Source organism: Populus trichocarpa, chromosome 10, assembly GCF_000002775.5.
Source record: "Populus trichocarpa isolate Nisqually-1 chromosome 10, P.trichocarpa_v4.1, whole genome shotgun sequence".
Taxonomy (NCBI): Eukaryota; Viridiplantae; Streptophyta; class Magnoliopsida; order Malpighiales; family Salicaceae; genus Populus; species Populus trichocarpa.
This window is the reverse complement of record NC_037294.2, coordinates 19,530,383-19,549,330: the sequence shown is the minus strand read 5'-3', so window position 1 is coordinate 19,549,330 and position 18,948 is coordinate 19,530,383. Positions and strand designations below refer to the sequence as shown.

At 33.4% G+C, this 18,948-nt stretch overlaps 2 protein-coding genes across 2 annotated transcripts; both read left to right on the top strand.

Annotated features, from left to right (window-relative positions):
• The first annotated feature begins 6,021 nt into the window (after positions 1-6,021).
• Positions 6,022-9,296, top strand: LOC7458145 (triosephosphate isomerase, cytosolic). Its single transcript, XM_002316251.4, has 9 exons — positions 6,022-6,189; positions 6,319-6,394; positions 6,579-6,702; positions 6,838-6,922; positions 7,066-7,198; positions 7,725-7,819; positions 8,206-8,284; positions 8,891-8,973; positions 9,072-9,296. Exons 1-9 carry the CDS (start codon positions 6,151-6,153, stop codon positions 9,120-9,122), a joined length of 765 nt encoding a protein of 254 aa, XP_002316287.2. The 5' UTR covers positions 6,022-6,150; the 3' UTR covers positions 9,123-9,296.
• A 5,514-nt stretch (positions 9,297-14,810) lies between these two features.
• LOC7458144 (receptor-like cytoplasmic kinase 176) lies at positions 14,811-18,026 on the top strand. The gene is made up of 6 exons (XM_002316250.4): positions 14,811-15,295; positions 15,990-16,315; positions 16,604-16,739; positions 16,852-16,994; positions 17,091-17,214; positions 17,389-18,026. The coding sequence occupies exons 1-6, from the start codon at positions 15,244-15,246 to the stop codon at positions 17,853-17,855; spliced, it is 1,248 nt and encodes a 415-aa protein (XP_002316286.1). The 5' UTR covers positions 14,811-15,243; the 3' UTR covers positions 17,856-18,026.
• Positions 18,027-18,948: the final 922 nt, after the last annotated feature.

Genomic DNA, 18,948 nt, shown 5'->3' with positions numbered 1-18,948 from the left:
TTTTAAAAATTATTTTTGACATCAACACATTAAAATGATATGAAAAATATTAAAAAAAATTAATTTAAAGTAAAAAAAATTATATTTTTTCAAATATATTTTTGAAACACAATACCAGATACACTTTAAAAGAACCGGTTAGAATAAAAGGAGGAATCGCGTTTGTTTCAGTGCCTGTTTGTTTTCGTGGTTGCTTCTACTTTTGAAGCAAACCATGAAAAATTATTATTTGGTAACGAGTGAAACTTGATTTATTGTTCATGGACCCTACCATTAATTAAGGGTTGTTAGAGTCAGCTCAATGTTGCTTTTTTTTTTTTTTGTGAAGAGTGAATCACTCCCACCACTGTTTATTTAAGAGATGAATGAAATTATAAATGTTTTAATTAAATATAAATTTTATAAATTTTAACTAAATAAAATATAATTTCTACCGCACTTTATGACAATATAAAACAAGTCAAGCTCCAGTACTCCATATGTACCCAAAACCATGGGCACACAAGACAACACACCTGGGCAAATCTTGCTTTATTTCCCTCGTACTGCAGAAGACGTGTCAAGTTGGCCTGGTAGATGTCCTAACCTTTGACTGATGACAAGTATAATGATAATTATTTTTAAAGTATTTTTTGTTTTAAAATATATTTAAAAAATTATTTTTAATATCAATATATCAAAATAATCTAAAAATATTAATTAAAAAAAAATAAAAATAAAATTAATTTTTTTAAAAAAAATACTTTTTTAAAACAAAGAAAAAACAAGTCTTTAAACACTTGTGGGCAGCCGATCAGGGAAGGTTGCAACTCCTGCGTTGGTTCCATGTTTGGTCCAGATGCAGTACTTGATCTATGTAATCATGGTTTGCACGCAGCTTAATTACTGCAATGGTCCTCCCCTTGTTTGATCTTTCTATAAAACCCGACCCAAATTAATTTAGTGGGAAACCCGTTCTGCATTAATTCTTTTTAATTGATTAAAAAATGTAGATGGCACAAATACGAACTTGAAATTTATATTGTATTAACTAGTCATTTAAACTAAAAAATTAAATTGTTATAAAATATCAATAATGAAAATAATGGTTTTTATTCTAACATAACAGAATGTCTGAGAAGATGATTTTTCTGCATTTTCGCGTGCTAATTCGAAAACTGATCTCCGCTTTGATTCATCAAAGGGGTGAGGGAATTAAGGCGGGGTCGTGTTTAATTTTCTCTCCATTTTCTGTGCAAGCTGCAATGAATTGGTAGCACGACCTGGTGTTAGGAGCTTTTTGGTTGACGGTGCTCCTTCGAAGGTAGTGCCATGTAGTATTCTGTTCGGTGCTAGTTCATCCTCTTTATATTTTCATCTTATTATTGTGCCATCGTCTCTTGAGCCAGACTTCGGTATTGAAACTAACAAGTTCGCGTATCTCGACACCGGTGACGTCGATGGAGGAGATCAATTTTAGCATCCATGCTGGATCTTTACCTCTTGCTGTTGTTAATCAAAGGTTGTATGGGTGTAAATCCATGTAGCATATGAGGTGGCTCTCGGGACCAGGAGCCAAAGGCTCAGCCTTGTTTCGATATAAATCCAACCCTCCCACGACTCTTCTGGCCTGTGATATTTTAAATCAATATACTGGATATTTTAAATTCAGGTGTTATTGCATTCGAGATTTATTTTTCACAGGAAGAATTTGGCTGCCATTATATGGTGTGATATTATAATACTCCACCGCAAACTCATCCAAATCACAAAGTCCTGGCAGCTCGAGGATCTTTCGCCGTCTGTTTTATTTTCGAGTGTCAACCAAATGGTATTTCAAAAAGTCACACTTCGGCGGGCAACTAGGACTAACTTAAGATCAATCCCACCAACCACGTGGTTTTATACTTATAGGTTAACCCAATTTCTCGAGCCGGTGTAGTCAATGGCCTGCTCTTTTCGAACGATAACATTGTCGATCACGGAAGAGAATCAATGACTTCGCTCGTATGGCTGGAGAGATGTACAGAAAATAATAATAATAATAATAATAATAACAATAAAGCGATAATGATTAAAGAAAAACAAAATCCGGCACCGTCCATTTTTAAACCAACAAGTATTAACGGTGACTGCAGCAATAAACATATATTATTGTAGATTTCTGTGATAAAATGACTATTTTACTCCTTAACTCACAGAAATATCAGCATTGATAAAATGACTATAATGATCATTATTGATTTTTGTTGGTCGGATTAGTCTTTCTACGTAAAAAAAAATAAACAATTAAGTATTATAACACCCTTAAAAGAAAACCAAAAAATAATTTGCATTTAAAGGGTTTTTTTTCATTTTGTTTTTTTATGCATATTGTAATTATTATCAAACTCTCATGACTAAAATTTTATAGGCTACCATGGAAGGGTTTTTTTTCAATTTATTTTTCATATATAGTATAATTACTTGCATATCCTTGTATACAAAATTTTACAAATTACCATCCAGGGGCTTTTTGGATTTTTTATCTTGGTGTTTTCATTATATACAATGTGGGTAAGGGTTTGTTTGGTCTTTTTTGAGAAATAAAAATATAAAAAAATTATGTTAGTCATTTGAAGAAAACAAGCATGCGCGCGCGCAGGGAAGAGTCATTGCATGCAAGAGGCACATGTTTTCTTATGGCCAAAAACACCAAGTGGGTGTTTGTTATTGTGGTTGCGGGTGAGGTTCATCCGCAACCATAACTTTTAGTGTTTGGTAAAATTAAAACAGCAGTTTTTTTTTATGGGACCCACTTATAACTGTGGTGTGCCACAGGTTTTTGAGAAGCAGCATTTTGCTGCTTCTCGTCTAGACATTAACACCAACAGTGGAGCATGGCTCCACTGTTCAGTGAACAGTGAAGCTATGCTCCACTGTAGCACTGTTCACTTACGTGAACAGTATTTATTTATTTTTTTAATTTTGAAAAACAATGCAAGTGAATTAAATTAATTCACTCGCAATGTTCACATGAAATTTTTTTAAAAAAAAAACTAATACAATTAATTGATTTTACTCGCATTATTCACGTGAACGTAAACAATATATTTTTTTTGTTTGTTAAAAAAAATAGTTTAAGGTGAATTAAATTTACTCGTACTGTAATCTCAATTTTATTCATGATAATATTTTACCTAATTTTATTGCACGCTCAAAAAATCATGAAAACTATAGTTCTTGTCGAATGAATTTTGTATGTAATGAAATTGTAATTTTTTTTAAAAAAAATTGAGTTTTACTCGAAAAACTAGTATTTAATATTATTTATAACACTACTTAAATTAGAAGGATATCGCATGATGACGTAGCATTTGTGAAATTTGATCGCAATTCCAATTATATTCTTGCCGGGTCCAACCCAGTTAAAAAAATTCAGTTTTTATTTTTATTTTCATTGTGTTTTATTCAAAAAATTAGAAGGATATCGTTTGATGACGTAACAAAAAATTCAGTTTTTGTTGTTGCATGCTTAAGAAACCATGAAAAATATAGTCATTGTTTGATAGATTTTGTATGTGATGACATTGCATATAGTTTAATGGAATAATAAAAAATATTTGATATCAATATTATTTATTTCATGATGTAATAATAGTAGTTAAATCTTCAATATTTAAATTAAAAATATTTTTTAATTATTTTATAACCTCAATTTGAAAAGCATTTTTTTAACCAAACACATTAAACTACTTTTAGTTCAACCTCAATTTCAACCACAATTTTAACCAAGCACCTATTTTTTCAAACCAACCTTAACTAAAAATACTTTTTATAAAACAATTTTTTTCAAACCACAATCATAATAGCAACCGTAATACCAAACATACTCCGATGAGTGGTAGCGATTCCATTAAGTTGTCACGTGTATCATGGTTCTCGACGGCCTGGTGGTGCTTGGGTTTTTTCTTCCCCCCTCATTCTCTTTTTATGGCATTCAGGTGTGCTTTGACCAAGCAAAAAAAAAAAGTCCTCTTGTTTTATTTTTATTTTAGTCATACTTCTCATTCTTTTGATTAGTCCTTTATCGTTTTAATTTTTTTTTTATTATTATTATTTTATTTATTTAAATTAATTTTATTTGGTTTTTTTATTGGATTTGACTTTCATTTTTTTAGTTGTTATTTTTTTCTTTTCAATTTCAACCCTTGAGATTTAATTTGATTTGTTTTTTGCATTGTATTTGATTATTATTATTTTAATAGTTATTTATTTTTGAATTTCATCTCTTGAGATTTTATTTTTATACCAGATTTAGTCATCGTTATTTTAACTATTTTTTTTTATATAGTTTTTCTAATTAACTTTTGTTTTTTCATTTTATTCCTCAATATTTTTTATTTCTAATTTTGTTCTCATTCCTTTAACATTTTTTTTTCATTTTTTTTAACTATTTTTTTTTAATTTTCATTCATCAATATCTCACTGATTTGTAGTCTGGATCGTAATATTTTTTTTAATATAGAGATCTCGGTCTCATGCCCAAGGGACAAGTGTAAGATATTAACCCGGGTCGATATTGGTTTTTTATTACCCTTTTGTTTTAAACTATTTTTTTTCTCAAATCCACTCTTCAACATTGCATTTATTGAGGATTTGGTTCTTTTATTTTTCTTATTTTGCTTTTTGTGAAGATAGTTCGACCTCATGATCTAAATCACAAGTTTATTGTGTTGGTTCAGATTGGCTCGAGCAATATGCTCGAGTCTCATTTTATAGTCCATTCATATATTTCATGATGAGAATCTAATTAGAATATTATTTGAGCTATTTTTATTTTAAAAAACTTATTTAATTCAAGATTTTTTTACCCTGATTTTTAAAAATTAACCAAACATTTCATCATTTGTTTGTTTTTTATATATTTTTTTACATTAGACAATAAATCCTCCTTCTTTTTTTGTTGTACTTTAAAAAAAATTAAACTTTTTTATTTTCCAAGGTCGCACACCGCCTCTATTTTTTGTCTTTTAAATAAGCAAATTGTTATTTGGTATGAAAATATCTCATGCATTTGGTTTGCATGTGTTTACATGAAAAATGGTTTTTTATATAAAAAATTGTTATATCTAGTAGGATTATGAATTCAGATTGGTGGTATAGCTGGTTAACTTATTTTTTTTTAGATTGATTTTGTTTTTATTTCTAGTTTTTATATTCTTTTTTCTAGTATTTGATGGGAGAAAAAAGCAGTATAAACCTGCACAATCATTTTTTTAAATAAAAAATTTGCTATAAAAAACGTGTGGAATAAGCCATCACATTTTTTTTAAAAAAAAAGATAATATAACTAGTACAGTATAAGTTCAACTTTAACATTGCAAGTATCGGTCTACGTATCCCCTACATTATACAAATCAAACACAGTGCACTCGCAACAACTATAGTTGTCTGTAAAAAAAAACCTTTATAAAGAATTTACAGGTTATTAGAAAATTTCAAGATTTTGTAGAAATAAAATAATTTCAATATTTTTTTTTAAATTTTAATACTTGAAAAAACACGAATGAATGATACAAATAATTAAAATTATAAATTTTAATAAATTTGCAAATCATATTCAGAGCGGCACATTAAAAATTAATCTTAGTAACATTATCATCTCTCCATCTCCCTCGTATAATTGATTGGAAGATTTTTTCTTATAGAATGAAAATAATCTAAGTAAATGATAATTTTTTAATAATTTAAATAAAATAAATTTTAAAACTATTTTTAAAAAATTCAACTAACAAACCAAACCAATTCAAGACACCTCAATCACGATTCCTATCATGTTAACATAATGAGTGGTCCAAAAATTGTTAGATGGCCCAATCCCTGAAAGACACCGTCCTATCCCTCAGCTAACCATGACGTATTAATCCATGGGCCTATAAGAGCATCACAAAACTGCCAAGCTGTTTCGTTAATCCTAACATCCTTTTCACTTCAATTTCCAAAACCACCCTTATCAAATCCATCTCCTCCAAGCATATTCGAAACAGATTCGAGGCTAAAACAGTAAATAAAATAACCACAGATTTATGGATCCATCACCATAAGAACTCCACAAATATCAAACAAAAACCCGAAACTGAAAACAAAAACAAAAACTAAAAATCAAAACCCGTCACTCCACAATCTACAATGGGCAGGAAGTTTTTCGTTGGCGGTAACTGGAAATGCGTGAGTCTCGTTTTTATTCTTATCTATTCCGTTAGTGATATCGAAATCTGATTCAGATCAGGTTTTTTTTTTTTTTAAAGCAATCAAATCAGTTATTTGGATTGGTGATTTAATTTTTTCTGGATGTAGACTGGAACCACCGAAGAAGTGAAGAAGATAGTGTCAACTCTCAATGATGCTCAAGTGCCCTCATCTGATGTTGTTGGTAAGTGTGTCTTTCTTACTCTCGCTTTCTTTTGTTCAATTCAAGTGTTGCTGTTAATCTGATTGCACAACTGAAAGGTAATTACACAAATTGGATTTACAAAAATCACAAGAAACTGATGATTTTTAATCATGATCTGCCTTTAACCTACTGATGTATCGAGAACTGGTATGATCTTCTACAGAGGTTGTTGTAAGCCCTCCATACGTGTTTCTTCCTCTGGTGAAAAGTTCGCTGAGGCCTGATTTTCATGTTGCGGCTCAAAATTGTTGGGTTAAGAAAGGAGGTGCTTTCACCGGTGAAGTCAGGTATGCGCTAATGATCTTTATTAGCTGGCCTAGTATTTTATTTGTGCTGACTATTAGACGTATGGAATTGATGAATATTTATTGTCTGTGGGATTTGAACTTCCAAATGCTGAAGTTGTTCTTACTTGTGTGCAGTGCTGAGATGCTTGTGAATCTGGGTATTCCTTGGGTCATTCTTGGTCACTCCGAAAGGAGAAGTCTCCTGAATGAATCAAATGAGGTAAGTTTGTGTCACATGTTATGGCAATAACTTATCTGTGGTTAATTTGTACTGTCAATGCTTCACAAGTGCTTCTTTTTATCATACCTATTTAAAGTTTCAATCATGTAATAACTTCCCGCTCTGGGGGGTGTTTCCTTTAGTTTGTGGGCGACAAGGTTGCATATGCACTTTCTCAAGGGTTGAAGGTGATAGCTTGTGTTGGTGAGACTCTTGAGCAGCGGGAAGCAGGATCTACCATGGAGGTTGTTGCAGCACAAACCAAAGCAATTGCAGGTATAGCATATATTAACCATGCTTTTTTGGATTTATGATGTTGTACATGTTTAATTTTTCCAAATAAGAAGTTCTGGCCTTCATACAGTGGTGGAACATTGTTGATTAAGTTAATCTGTTACTAGTTGGGCATGTGGAATCATTGTTTGTTATTAACTGAAACACTGTACTCTTGTATACAGTGATGCGATGTTCTTTGTTTTAAGGGAGGTAATTGATCACATGGCCACACATTTTAGATGAGCTTGAAATCAACTGTCTCTTCCTCCTGGTTCCAAGTTTTGCAATGCACCTTCAAATGAACGTTTTAAAAACTTCTGCTGTATTTATCTTTCATTTAATTGGATTTTGATCATATCAAGGGGCTTCATATATGCATACCTTCATTATTTCAGTAGATGTGTTCATCAATTTGGAACATATGACTATGTTGATTCATTTATTTATCTTGTTACATTCACTATATCCTCACTGTAAAGAGTTTATAGTAGTATCAATAATTGTTTAAACTTTGCTTTCATTGCAGCACGAGTATCAAACTGGGCTGATGTTGTTTTGGCCTATGAGCCCGTGTGGGCTATTGGAACAGGAAAGGTTGCAAGTCCTGCTCAGGCACAGGAGGCAAGTCCAAACTTTGTTTTCTTGTTTAAGTTGCACTCATTATATGCACTGAGCTTTCCACCAACGAGAAAGAAAAAGGAGCATTTAACACCCATTGTTTATTTCCTGTACCACGAAAACATAAATAATTCAAATTAACATGCTGAGCTTTATGTTTTCTTAGAACTCAAAATCTTTTATGATTCTATGTACTTTCAATCTCACAGTATTAGCTCATTTATAGCAGGCAAATGGTGTTTTTGCCCCATAATTGTTACGTTGTTTCTTATCTGCCTGTTTTCTCAGGTTATTTCCTGCATGTTAAACACCAGTTAATCTGCGATTGTGTCTTGCCTGTTGGTTTCCCATGACTATTTTTTTGAATTTTTGGTTTTTTAATGTAATAGGTGCATTTTGAACTGAGGAAATGGCTCCATGCAAATACCAGCCCTGAAGTTGCTGCAACCACCAGGATTATTTATGGAGGTATCTTCATATGTTAATGCTACTTGCAATCAGTTTATTTTCTTGATTTGTTCTGTTCTTTTTTTGCAGACCTATAAGATGAATACACTGGTTGAAAATTCCAAGTATTTTTTTTTTGTATTGCTCTTTTTTTTGGGAAAAATAAATAAATAAAGTCTTACATATTAAATACTGCATTCTGTAAAGCGAGGCAGATGCTTGCATAAAATACTGAGTAGAGAACATGCTATGCATTTTTCTTCAACATAAATTCATTGAAACATGCTTGGTGAAGTGTAAGGGGTTGTGCGCCATGCTTGGTCCAGATGGATCAATATGCCATCCTTGATATATCTATTTATAGTGTGGGCACCATCACAATACTCAGGGAACTGATTGAACCCGAACCTTATTGCGAAGTTGAGCATGCCTTGTTTGCATTCAGAGATAGAAGATATTGTGGTATCCTGAACCAATATCTAAAAAGATAATGTGCTTTTCTCATGCTGCTGGATAATATTTGCTTTCATTTTGGTTTCTTAACGGGGTGGCGAGGGAGTTAATAGAATGATGATTAATTTTCTCCCCTTTTTTGTTTATGCTTCATTAATTTGGTGCCTGATCCAGGATCCGTTAATGGTGCAAACTGCAAGGAATTGGCAGCAAAACCTGATGTTGATGGCTTTTTGGTTGGTGGTGCTTCCCTAAAGGTAGCGAAACTTACTAGTTATTTAATTTAATTTCATTTGACTTTTCCTTGCCTGTTGATTTTCATGATATTTCCCTTTCGTTGTGCCTTCATCATCAGCCGGAGTTCATTGACATTATCAAGTCTGCTGAAGTGAAGAAAAGTGCCTGAGCACAGAACCAGGGCACTGGGGGCGACTCTTTGATGCTTATGTTTGGGGAGGTATAGAATCCATCATGTACAATTTAGACATGTTTTCGAGGAAATAAGTTTTCAATCTTGTGTAATGATATCAGCACTTTAACCGGCTTTATGTTTGAATAAAGATAACTATTTCCTTCCCAATGCCATTTACATTTTGAGTTCTTGGTTACTTCCATGCCTTTGACATGTTTGCATGAATACAATCCATGTATTTGTTTTTTATTTGGCCCCTACATCTTTTTTGAAGTGGCTTCGGTTGTAAATGATAGGAATACTCTTTAAGACTGGTGTGGGAAAACATCAAAGTGTGGTGTCCTTTTGACTTGAGTCTTCACCAAGAGCAGATGTTTCATTAAACCACTGCAGTGGGTGTTTTTCTGTTGCTTTCCAATTTATATTGCCTAATAAACCAAAAATACAGGTAAAGCCCTACTGGAAAAGTATTTCCACTTCGTCTTCTTCCCGCCTCGTCCCTTTCCTCAGTTTCTCTATCGGCAAGATCGACCTTTTTCAAGGCAAGTTATTGCTCATTATGCAAGAAAAGGTTGCCACACATCATTTGATGGATCTTTTTTCGCAGATTATGGGTCTAGGTAGGCCTCAGTTTCTCGTGTCTTTTCTTGGTTGTCCTGAGACCTGATCTTTTCCCCTGTCTAGGAGTGGGATTATTTGGTTATTTTACACAACCACCATGGGAATAGTTGTTATATAAGCAGTCACATCATTCATGCTGTCTGTAAGTCTGTCGGAACTCGTTTGATGGCCAAAAAAAAAAGGGGATATGGGAATTTCAGGAGTGCTCTTATTGTTTATTGGTAAGCTGAACATGAAAATTGCGTTTTCTTATCCTTGTATCTTTCGAGGTCAAGCTTGAAAGAATAGAAATGGAAATTTGTGTTTTTTTTTTGTTCTTTTCAAGTTGAGCTTTAACCCGAGGGGTTAGGTGACACTATATTAGTTTTTAGTCTATTTTCATTTGATAATTAGATCATCTGCCACCTAGAATAATAGTTCTCCAGGCTGTTCTGATAGGGGGAGTCAATTGTTGACTGAATTATTAGAAATAAAACTAAAACTCCGGAATCCACGGTAAAACGATTTATCAGCCCTTTAATGATTAAAAAAATTAACGCGTACTTGAGGTAGAACTGTATTTTCAGATATTTATTATACAATACATCAAATATTTGAGGGGTGTTTTTAGATTTTTAGATTTTTTATTCAATGTGATTGTCGTATAACTTTTGGGGTCATTTTCTTTTGTGCAAGGTTAATGGGCATTTTAGGTTATGGGCATTTTAGGTTTTTAACTTTGGTTTTCTCGGAATTATCATGTGGGATCATGGGTGTTTTAATATTTTTATAATTAAAAAAAAAATGACACATGCAGCGCCTCTCGGTGGTCGTTGGTAGCTTTCATTGTTGCGTTCGAAGCATCATGCCACTCTCTATACGATGAGCCAGCGCGTGTTGGTCTCAATGGCACGGAGAAGCTCCAACTATAATTTTTCTCCCTCTTTTCTCTCTTTTCCACCTTAAAAGATGTGTTGGCCTCGCAAAGTTGCAAAATGGTTCTTGATCATTTAATTGCAGGGAATTTGATTTATTTGTTTTTTAATTTCATCCATTGTCATTTGATTTTTTATATTTTTTATATTAAATTTAATTCTCATTATTTTGATTCCTATTTATTTTGCTTTTATTATTTTTTAATTGAATTTTATTTTTTGATTTAATCCCTAATTATTTTATTTTAATTTTTTTTCATTGAATTTGATCTTCATTTCTATTGTTGCAATTCCTTTTATTTTGATTTCTATTCTTGATTAATTTTTTTTCATCCCTTATTGTTTAATTTCATTGAATTTTCATATCATATTTGATACTTTTTTTTTTATCATACTTTTAAAACTTGGTCTGAGAGTCAACCCCCGTCATGTCCTTGGTCACGATTTGGGTCGAATAATCAAGGTTATCGAGGTCAATTAAATTTTTTATTGTGCAAGAAGTAAAAATGATATTATTCTAATAAAAATAACAAAAAAATAAACAGCTTTTGACATGATTTTTCACTAGCTAATCATTTTATTTGTGTTTTTATTTATATTATATTTTATTGATTTAAATAAATAAGATTAGTAAACATAATTGAGTAAATATTTTATTTTATATGATTAAATATTAATTTTTTTTTGCGCGCGCGCATATATATATATATATATATATATATATATATATATATGTAGCAAGCAGTTGATGAGCTTAACCTTAACTGCATAAGAGATTAGTCAAAGACTACCACATCGACGGGCATGAAGAGTCATTGTGCATGCTATATTTGACCTTTATATCATGATTATGTAACTGGTCGTCTGATTGCGTGTTAGGAATTCACACGTGAGGTTTTTCCATGAGGGGTGATGGTGGCACCGAGACTCTGAAAATTTTTACATTTAAGTCTAAACATTTTGAGATTTTAATTATATCCTTCGATCCGAGACTTGTTTAATACGAAATACATAGTTTGCACTTTCAAGTTCTCCCTTACTTGTTTTGTTTTTAAGTTTTACCTTGATTTTCTTTTCAAATTCCCTCTTTGATCTAAAAATTATAATTCTACCGTTTTCCATGACATGAATGAAATAAAAGTGATGAGATAATTTTTGGTCAATATTTTTATTTATAAAAAATCTTTTTAAATAAAATGAATATGATAAACAGGTTAAACATAAAAAATTTAGAATTGGTAATTAACCATGTTCAAAGATAAAATAGATCTAGCAAACATGCTACACAACTTGGCCTTCACAACCAGTCATACCCGAGATAACATGGGTTTGACAAACATGTCAAACCTAAAGAATTTGGACTTGGTAGTTGGTCAAGCTCAAGTTAATGCGGGTTTAATAAACATGTCAAATCTGAAAAATTTGGACATCACCAAAAACTAATACGATATGCCCGATCTTCCATAATATAAGTATAAAAGACGTGATAAACCGTTATGCAGAGTAATTGTTCCTATTAAAATGATGATTTTCATATATTTATAGGTGTATATAAGGTTTTTTAAGGGACATAATATATTTTCTGTCTCATTAATGATATGTAAGAGATACACGTCTCCTATTATTATCATCAAAAGTAGAGGACTTTCAGTCTTTTTTTATCTGAAAAACAATAAGATTCAAGTGGTATAAATACCTGTTGAACCTTCTAGGTAAAATATTCATAACTTTTATCTTTTAGGATAAAAGATATATAAATTTTAATAACATTAACAAACTTAAAACTAAAAAACAAGCATACTTGTTCATTAAATTTAAGGTTTTTTCGAGTCATTTATTGTCTCAAGTCATTTTATACCCTTTCCATAAATACATGTATTTCTTTAGATTCTTTTTAAAAAATCAAATTAAAGCACTAGAGTATATTAATAAACTATTATCCGAAGCACTAATCAACATTCTAGTTACATCTATTTCGGGGTATCATAAAAAAGTCCTTTTACATATGTGTACACGGAACTACTACAGTGTATCCTATCAAGAGTCTGGGCCAAGCCTATTAGCCTTCCATGCATATCTTGAAAAACAAAATCACCTTTCTCGTTTAACGTGATGGCATTTCCCAGAGATATCAAGCTTGTGATTGCCATAATGCTAATAAATTCATCCACTGCCGGCTGCAAACAGGGCAAACCAATTTGATGAAGGTGGGATTCTCGTGCAATGCTTTATTGAATGGGTGAGTGTGTACATTGTATGTGTGCTTCATCAGTGAACTTCTAGAAAGGGGCTTGAAGGGCTTTTAGCTATTCAAAGAACGAAAAAAAAGAAAAAATAATTTCTCCACTCCATTGAAGAGAAATATTGCTCGATGGGGATAAAGGGTCAATGGATACCGAACAGCTGGTGACGCGTACGTGAATCTTGTAATCGCAACCATGGAGAAATTACAACAAGTTCTCCTTCTTTATTGTTTTTGTAAGAAGTCAACAGCAAAGTTGGCCAGAGGCACAACAGTCACGGGTTTGTCTGGTCTCTTTTTCACATTCAATTCCCGTCCACTGTCATCTTTTTATAGATAGATATACTGTGCTGCATAAAGCAAGTAGAACGCCTACTTTATTTATTTGCTTTTGACTAGCTAAAAGATATTTAAAAGGATGCCGGTAAAAGTCTCTTTGCTTTTTCAAATCCCGGTGGTAATGAACGTACTATCTATCCCCTTCGGATGCTTGTACTGTACCTTTTCTCCTTGTGGTGGATGCCCGTCACCGGGGTATACGAAAAGAAAGCCAATTATTTACTCCGGGGAGAGTGATTGTTTTCAGGACAAATCTCCGATTCAACATCAATGCTCTCGATTATACGTCGAAAACATTTTTCATATCAATTTCATGGTCAGAGAGATTTTGTTTTTTAATTCGACCATTTCATTAAATACAGTTGATAGATCCTTAAATATCGACGTGTTTCTTGTATGATCCGAACTAAAGGAGAAATTAGGAGGGAAATCTCCTTCCAATTTTTTTTTTGCAAGACACGTCACCTGGCATCATAATATAAATCATAGATCTTCCAAAGCAATTCCAATAATAATAATAATTATTATTATTCATTCATTCATAAACAAATATTATCATACGATCTAATATAATTAGTTTTATTTTTCCTCTCCAGGAGGCATTTACTGATGTATTAATTAATAAATCTCAGGAGAAATTAATAGCAACGTGTCACGACATAATTTTCCATGCAATGTCTCATTATTCTTTTCATTTTCTCGGGAATTACAACAAACGCCGCCAATAATTGTATGGGTACGATAAATCTCGATCGCGTGTGGAAGCATAGACATTTTAAAGAGTTGCTGAATGTTGATTTCTCAAACAGGGCCCTACCAAGGCAGATCGAGAAGCTCGCATGGCCGCCCATCATTCCTGCTGGCAAATAATTAACACGCTACCCAATTCGAACATAATTAACTAATACAAGGATTGCTTCATTGGTTGTCTGATAAATTACGGATGCCAATCCAACGGCTAAGAATAATTGAAATCAGGCATGTCTGTACACAGGGACAGGATTTCTGACCTTTAGACAAGAAAGCCGACCGTAATCAATGCCATTTTATAATCCCCCTCTTCTATTTTTATTGCCATTTGCCTATGAAAATCAATACATAAAAAACTACTACTAGATTTGATGGATTTAGGGTATTTACTACTGTGACAGATTGATTCTTAAAATATTTTTTTTATTTAAAAGATATATTAAAAAATATTTTTAAAATCCATGTATTAAAATAATTAAAAAACATAAAAAATTAATTTTTTTAAAAATTTAAATTCCTTAAAAATATTGTTTGGAAAGCAATATCTAATAATTATAGGCTAATAATGTTTATGATGTTTTTTTAAAAATATATTAAAATAATTTTTTAAATTTAGTTTTTATTTTTAATGTTGGATTAAATAATTTGAGAAGTATTTTAAAACACCCCATTTGACTTTTAGAGGATTTCAAGATTCCGTTACATACTACCAAAAGGTTAAAAAATAAATATATAATTGGAATTAATTTGCGGTGACGAGTTCTATTCCACTCGTAGATAAAAGAATCTTTTTTTCTCTCGTTTTTAGGTCCTTTATTTCCCCCTGGTAGATAGATAAAAGGAAACGCAAATGTAGGCCAAGACAACTCTTTCACTTTTGTCCCTGGCGAAGTTCTAATAAATAGAACTTTTCCAGAAGGCAAACAGAACACAAAAGAACACCATAATCTGTCCATCTTTGCCTCTTACTCATTCTTGTTTAGCTTTCTCCTTTTTGGCGTTTCTTTTAATCATTCAAACTTTGCTAGTAGTTGGTCATGATCGTAGGAGATGCAGGCTACAGCTAGCTTTTTTTACATATAAAGCTCTTGGTTTCACACTTGACTTGTTTCTCTCTTTGTTCCCTGTCTCAAGCTTGTCTTTGCCTTGTTTCTATCAAAGCTTTCTTGAGCTGGGTTTCAATAGTTATTCAATCTTTAGCAGCTGCAACCTGTGACCAAAGTGAAGGGTTTTGGACGTCTTTGTGTCAATGGGGTCGTGCTTCAGTGCAAGAATTAAAGCTGAGAGTCCTTCTCGAAACGGTATGTTCACAAATCCACACACGTCCTGTTCTTGATGGATATTTGTTCTCTCTGTTTGCCGAAGGTAGTAATTTTTGTTCATTCCTTTTTTGATCTTTCGTTGAAAAGGAATCTTTAGTTTTTTGCTTCAGCCTTTTCCTTTTAGAAAGTAGCATTATTTTGGATTCTTGATGTTTTCCTCTTTAGGATATGGACCTCTGTTTGAATTTTGATTGATAAGAGAAAGGAAGAGTAAACAGGGAATCGAGAATTTTGATTCTCATGTCTTTCCTTCCATTAGAAGATCAACCATGCTTCTAATTATAACGTACTAATATTCACTACTTTCTCGTCGCTGAAACTTTCAGCTTACCACCAAAGAAGATCACATCATCTTGTCGCGTTCCATTAGGCTAATTAAGATAGCTGATGTAGCAAAAGAAAAATAAGAAAACAATCTCAATTAAATAGAACCATTAGGAATGGTTTACACGGGGCTTCATTACTGAACGAATAAAGATCAAACATAACCATTTGAAAGATTTAATCTGTAGTAATTTTTCTATTTTTCTTGGCAAATTTGCCATTGATCAGGAAATTTTTCCTTTCCTTTATTTTCTTTTCCAAGTCTTTTTGAAAGTAGACGGTTCATTTCTTGCTTTGCATTTGTAGACATCTAGATGAATTTATAAGATATGATGCGTTGATTATTCAGGGGGGAACACAAAATATGCTGGCAAAGGTGGGAATGACAAGAGTGGGTCAAGCAGCAAGGTCTCTTCTTCCACAGTGCCTTCAACTCCTCGGACACAGGGTGAGATCTTGCAGTCCTCAAATTTGAAGAGCTTTTCCTTTAGTGAATTAAAAGCAGCCACTAGGAACTTCCGTCCTGATAGTGTGTTGGGGGAAGGTGGTTTTGGTTGTGTCTTCAAAGGGTGGATTGATGAGCATTCATTGACAGCTGCCAAGCCTGGAACAGGTACAGTTATTGCTGTAAAGAGGCTTAACCAGGAGAGTTCCCAGGGTCACCAGGAATGGTTGGTGAGTATCCCTTTTTCCATTCGTTCCTTGCCTGCCTATTTCTAAAACTCTCTCTTGAATTTTGTAGAAAGGTTTACAAATGTCCAGAGACAAGTTAAGATACAATCAATCGTCCAATATGAACTGGTATTCAATGCTTCTTGTAAAGAGCTGGATTAACCAAGTTAGAATTGAAACAGATTCACTAGAACATCCTTAATGATCCGGCTCTTGGCAGTTTTAGTACATAGATGATAATTTTTAAAGATTGTATGATTAATAGATTTTGTGCTGATTCTTCGACTGCAGGCAGAAATAAACTACCTGGGCCAGCTGTATCATCCAAATCTAGTAAAATTGATCGGCTATTGCTTAGAAGATGACCACCGTCTTCTGGTTTATGAGTTTATGCCCAAGGGAAGCTTGGAGAATCATCTTTTCAGAAGTAAGCTATTGATATCATCCGATATCGACCTTTCAACTCAAGTTGTAGTATTTTCTATGACCTCGAATATCTTGGATAAAAATCATTGAAATAGTTTTTTTTACTGGAACAGGGGCTTCTTATTTTCAACCACTCTCGTGGAATCTCCGCATGAAGGTTGCCCTTGATGCTGCCAAGGGTCTAGAATATCTTCACAGTGACAAGGCGAAAGTTATATATAGAGACTTTAAGGCTTCTAATATCCTGCTCGATTCGGTATGTGAAAATGTTTCAGTTTTTGAGTTTTGCTTCATGAGCTTTCACTTTACTTGCACCTCTCTTACACATTCCTTGTACATTGTGAAATGACAGAATTATAGAGCCAAACTCTCTGATTTTGGGTTGGCCAAGGATGGGCCAACAGGCAGTAAAAGCCATGTATCTACAAGGATCATGGGTACCTATGGTTACGCAGCTCCTGAATATATGGCAACAGGTATCTTTCAAATCACCACTTTGGTCATGTTCACTTTTGTCATCCCTGCTTCTTGTGGAACAACTCAATCCTATGCTATATGCTCTCAACGTTATTCTCCTGAACGAAATGCTTATTTTTATACAACTATGGCTTTTTATTGCTTTCATCTCACTTCTGTTTCTCTTTATGAAGGTCATCTAACTGCAAGGAGTGACGTATACAGTTTCGGGGTTGTTCTCCTTGAAATGTTATCTGGCAGACGAGCAATAGACAAAAACAGGCCCTCCAAGGAACACAATTTAGTTGAATGGGCGAGGCCTTACCTTAGCAGCAAGCGCAGAATTTTCCAAGTTATGGATGCTCGCATCCAAGGCCAGTATTCATCTAGTGATGCTCTGAAAGCAGCAAACCTTGCAATTCAATGCCTATCAACCGAACCGAAGTACAGGCCAAACATGGAAGCAGTGGTAAAAGCATTGGAACAACTTCATAATTCCAATGACAACGATGGATCCAAGGGCTCTCGTGGTGAAAACCCCCGAAGAGTTAATCGAAGTTCAAGCAATGGTCCTAAATATCACAGGAAAAATGTCAAAGAAGTTTCCAATGGAAAACCTGCCTCTTATGCCGGGCCATATATTTCACCTCTTCGTACATAAAAGAGGAAGAATGTTCAGTACATGCTTTACATTGTATATTGATCCCAAGGAAGCTAAAGATTTATTTTGATAGAGCGTTGTATCCCGTAAAGCATGGAATTAGAAACATGACATTTACTGTACAGTTCTTCAATTCAACATCTAAATATGACAGTTTTTTTGTCACGCTTACTTACCGGGTGATAAGGAACTTGATGAAGCACCGGAAACTCTAGGATTGAAATGGAATTTTCATGGCTGTGATTACAAGTTGATAGAGGGACCAGGTTTGGCCCCGGTCCACTGAATGTTCACCTAAAAACAATTCTCTTGGCTTGGAACTCAATTGTTCTTGAAAATCAAGTCTCATATTGGAACACGAGACCCTTGTACAAATAATAAAGAAGTATATCCTGATTTGCACCTACCGGGCAAGCTGTCCTAGGCTACCGAACGGCAAGCGAAGAAAGCATAGTAAATTTTTTTCACCATCAAAACTCAAGAGACTATCAACAACCTCAAGTGACCCTGCATACCGATTATGGTTAAAAACATGACAACGTTAATAAATGTAGATGAAGCTCTTACTTCTTGGCTCTTAAGTTTCCTGATTTTGTAATTACTGAAAGACCAAATGTCCAAGAGTAGAGCAGGAACAAGCCCTGTTCTTGCAATGTCCCCAGGCAATATTAAATAGATCAGAAACTGTTCAATCTTGGGAGAAATTCATTTTTCTATGGTAACATTTAACTCCTGGTAATCAAAATTGAAATTTTCGGTAACATTTACAAGCTCAAATGCTTTCAATTGTTCTTAAGATGACAACGCAAAGCCAACAACATCTCCTAACAAACTCATCCACTTCTCATTTGATGACAGTAAAATCATAAATTTCTCTTAACATGAGAGTACCACCGAGTTTCTTTCAAGTCCCTGAATTCTTAGTTCAGAAGGGATCATTTGTTGCTTTCACAACTATCAGGACTAGAGTATAACTTCACTGAAACATGAAGATCTTAAAAGTAAATTATGCAGGCTATTTTCGTCCCTGCTCGTAAAGGCTGTTAGATATCCAAAAACCGGGGTTTTGGTTAGCGTTCGAGTTTTGTGTTAA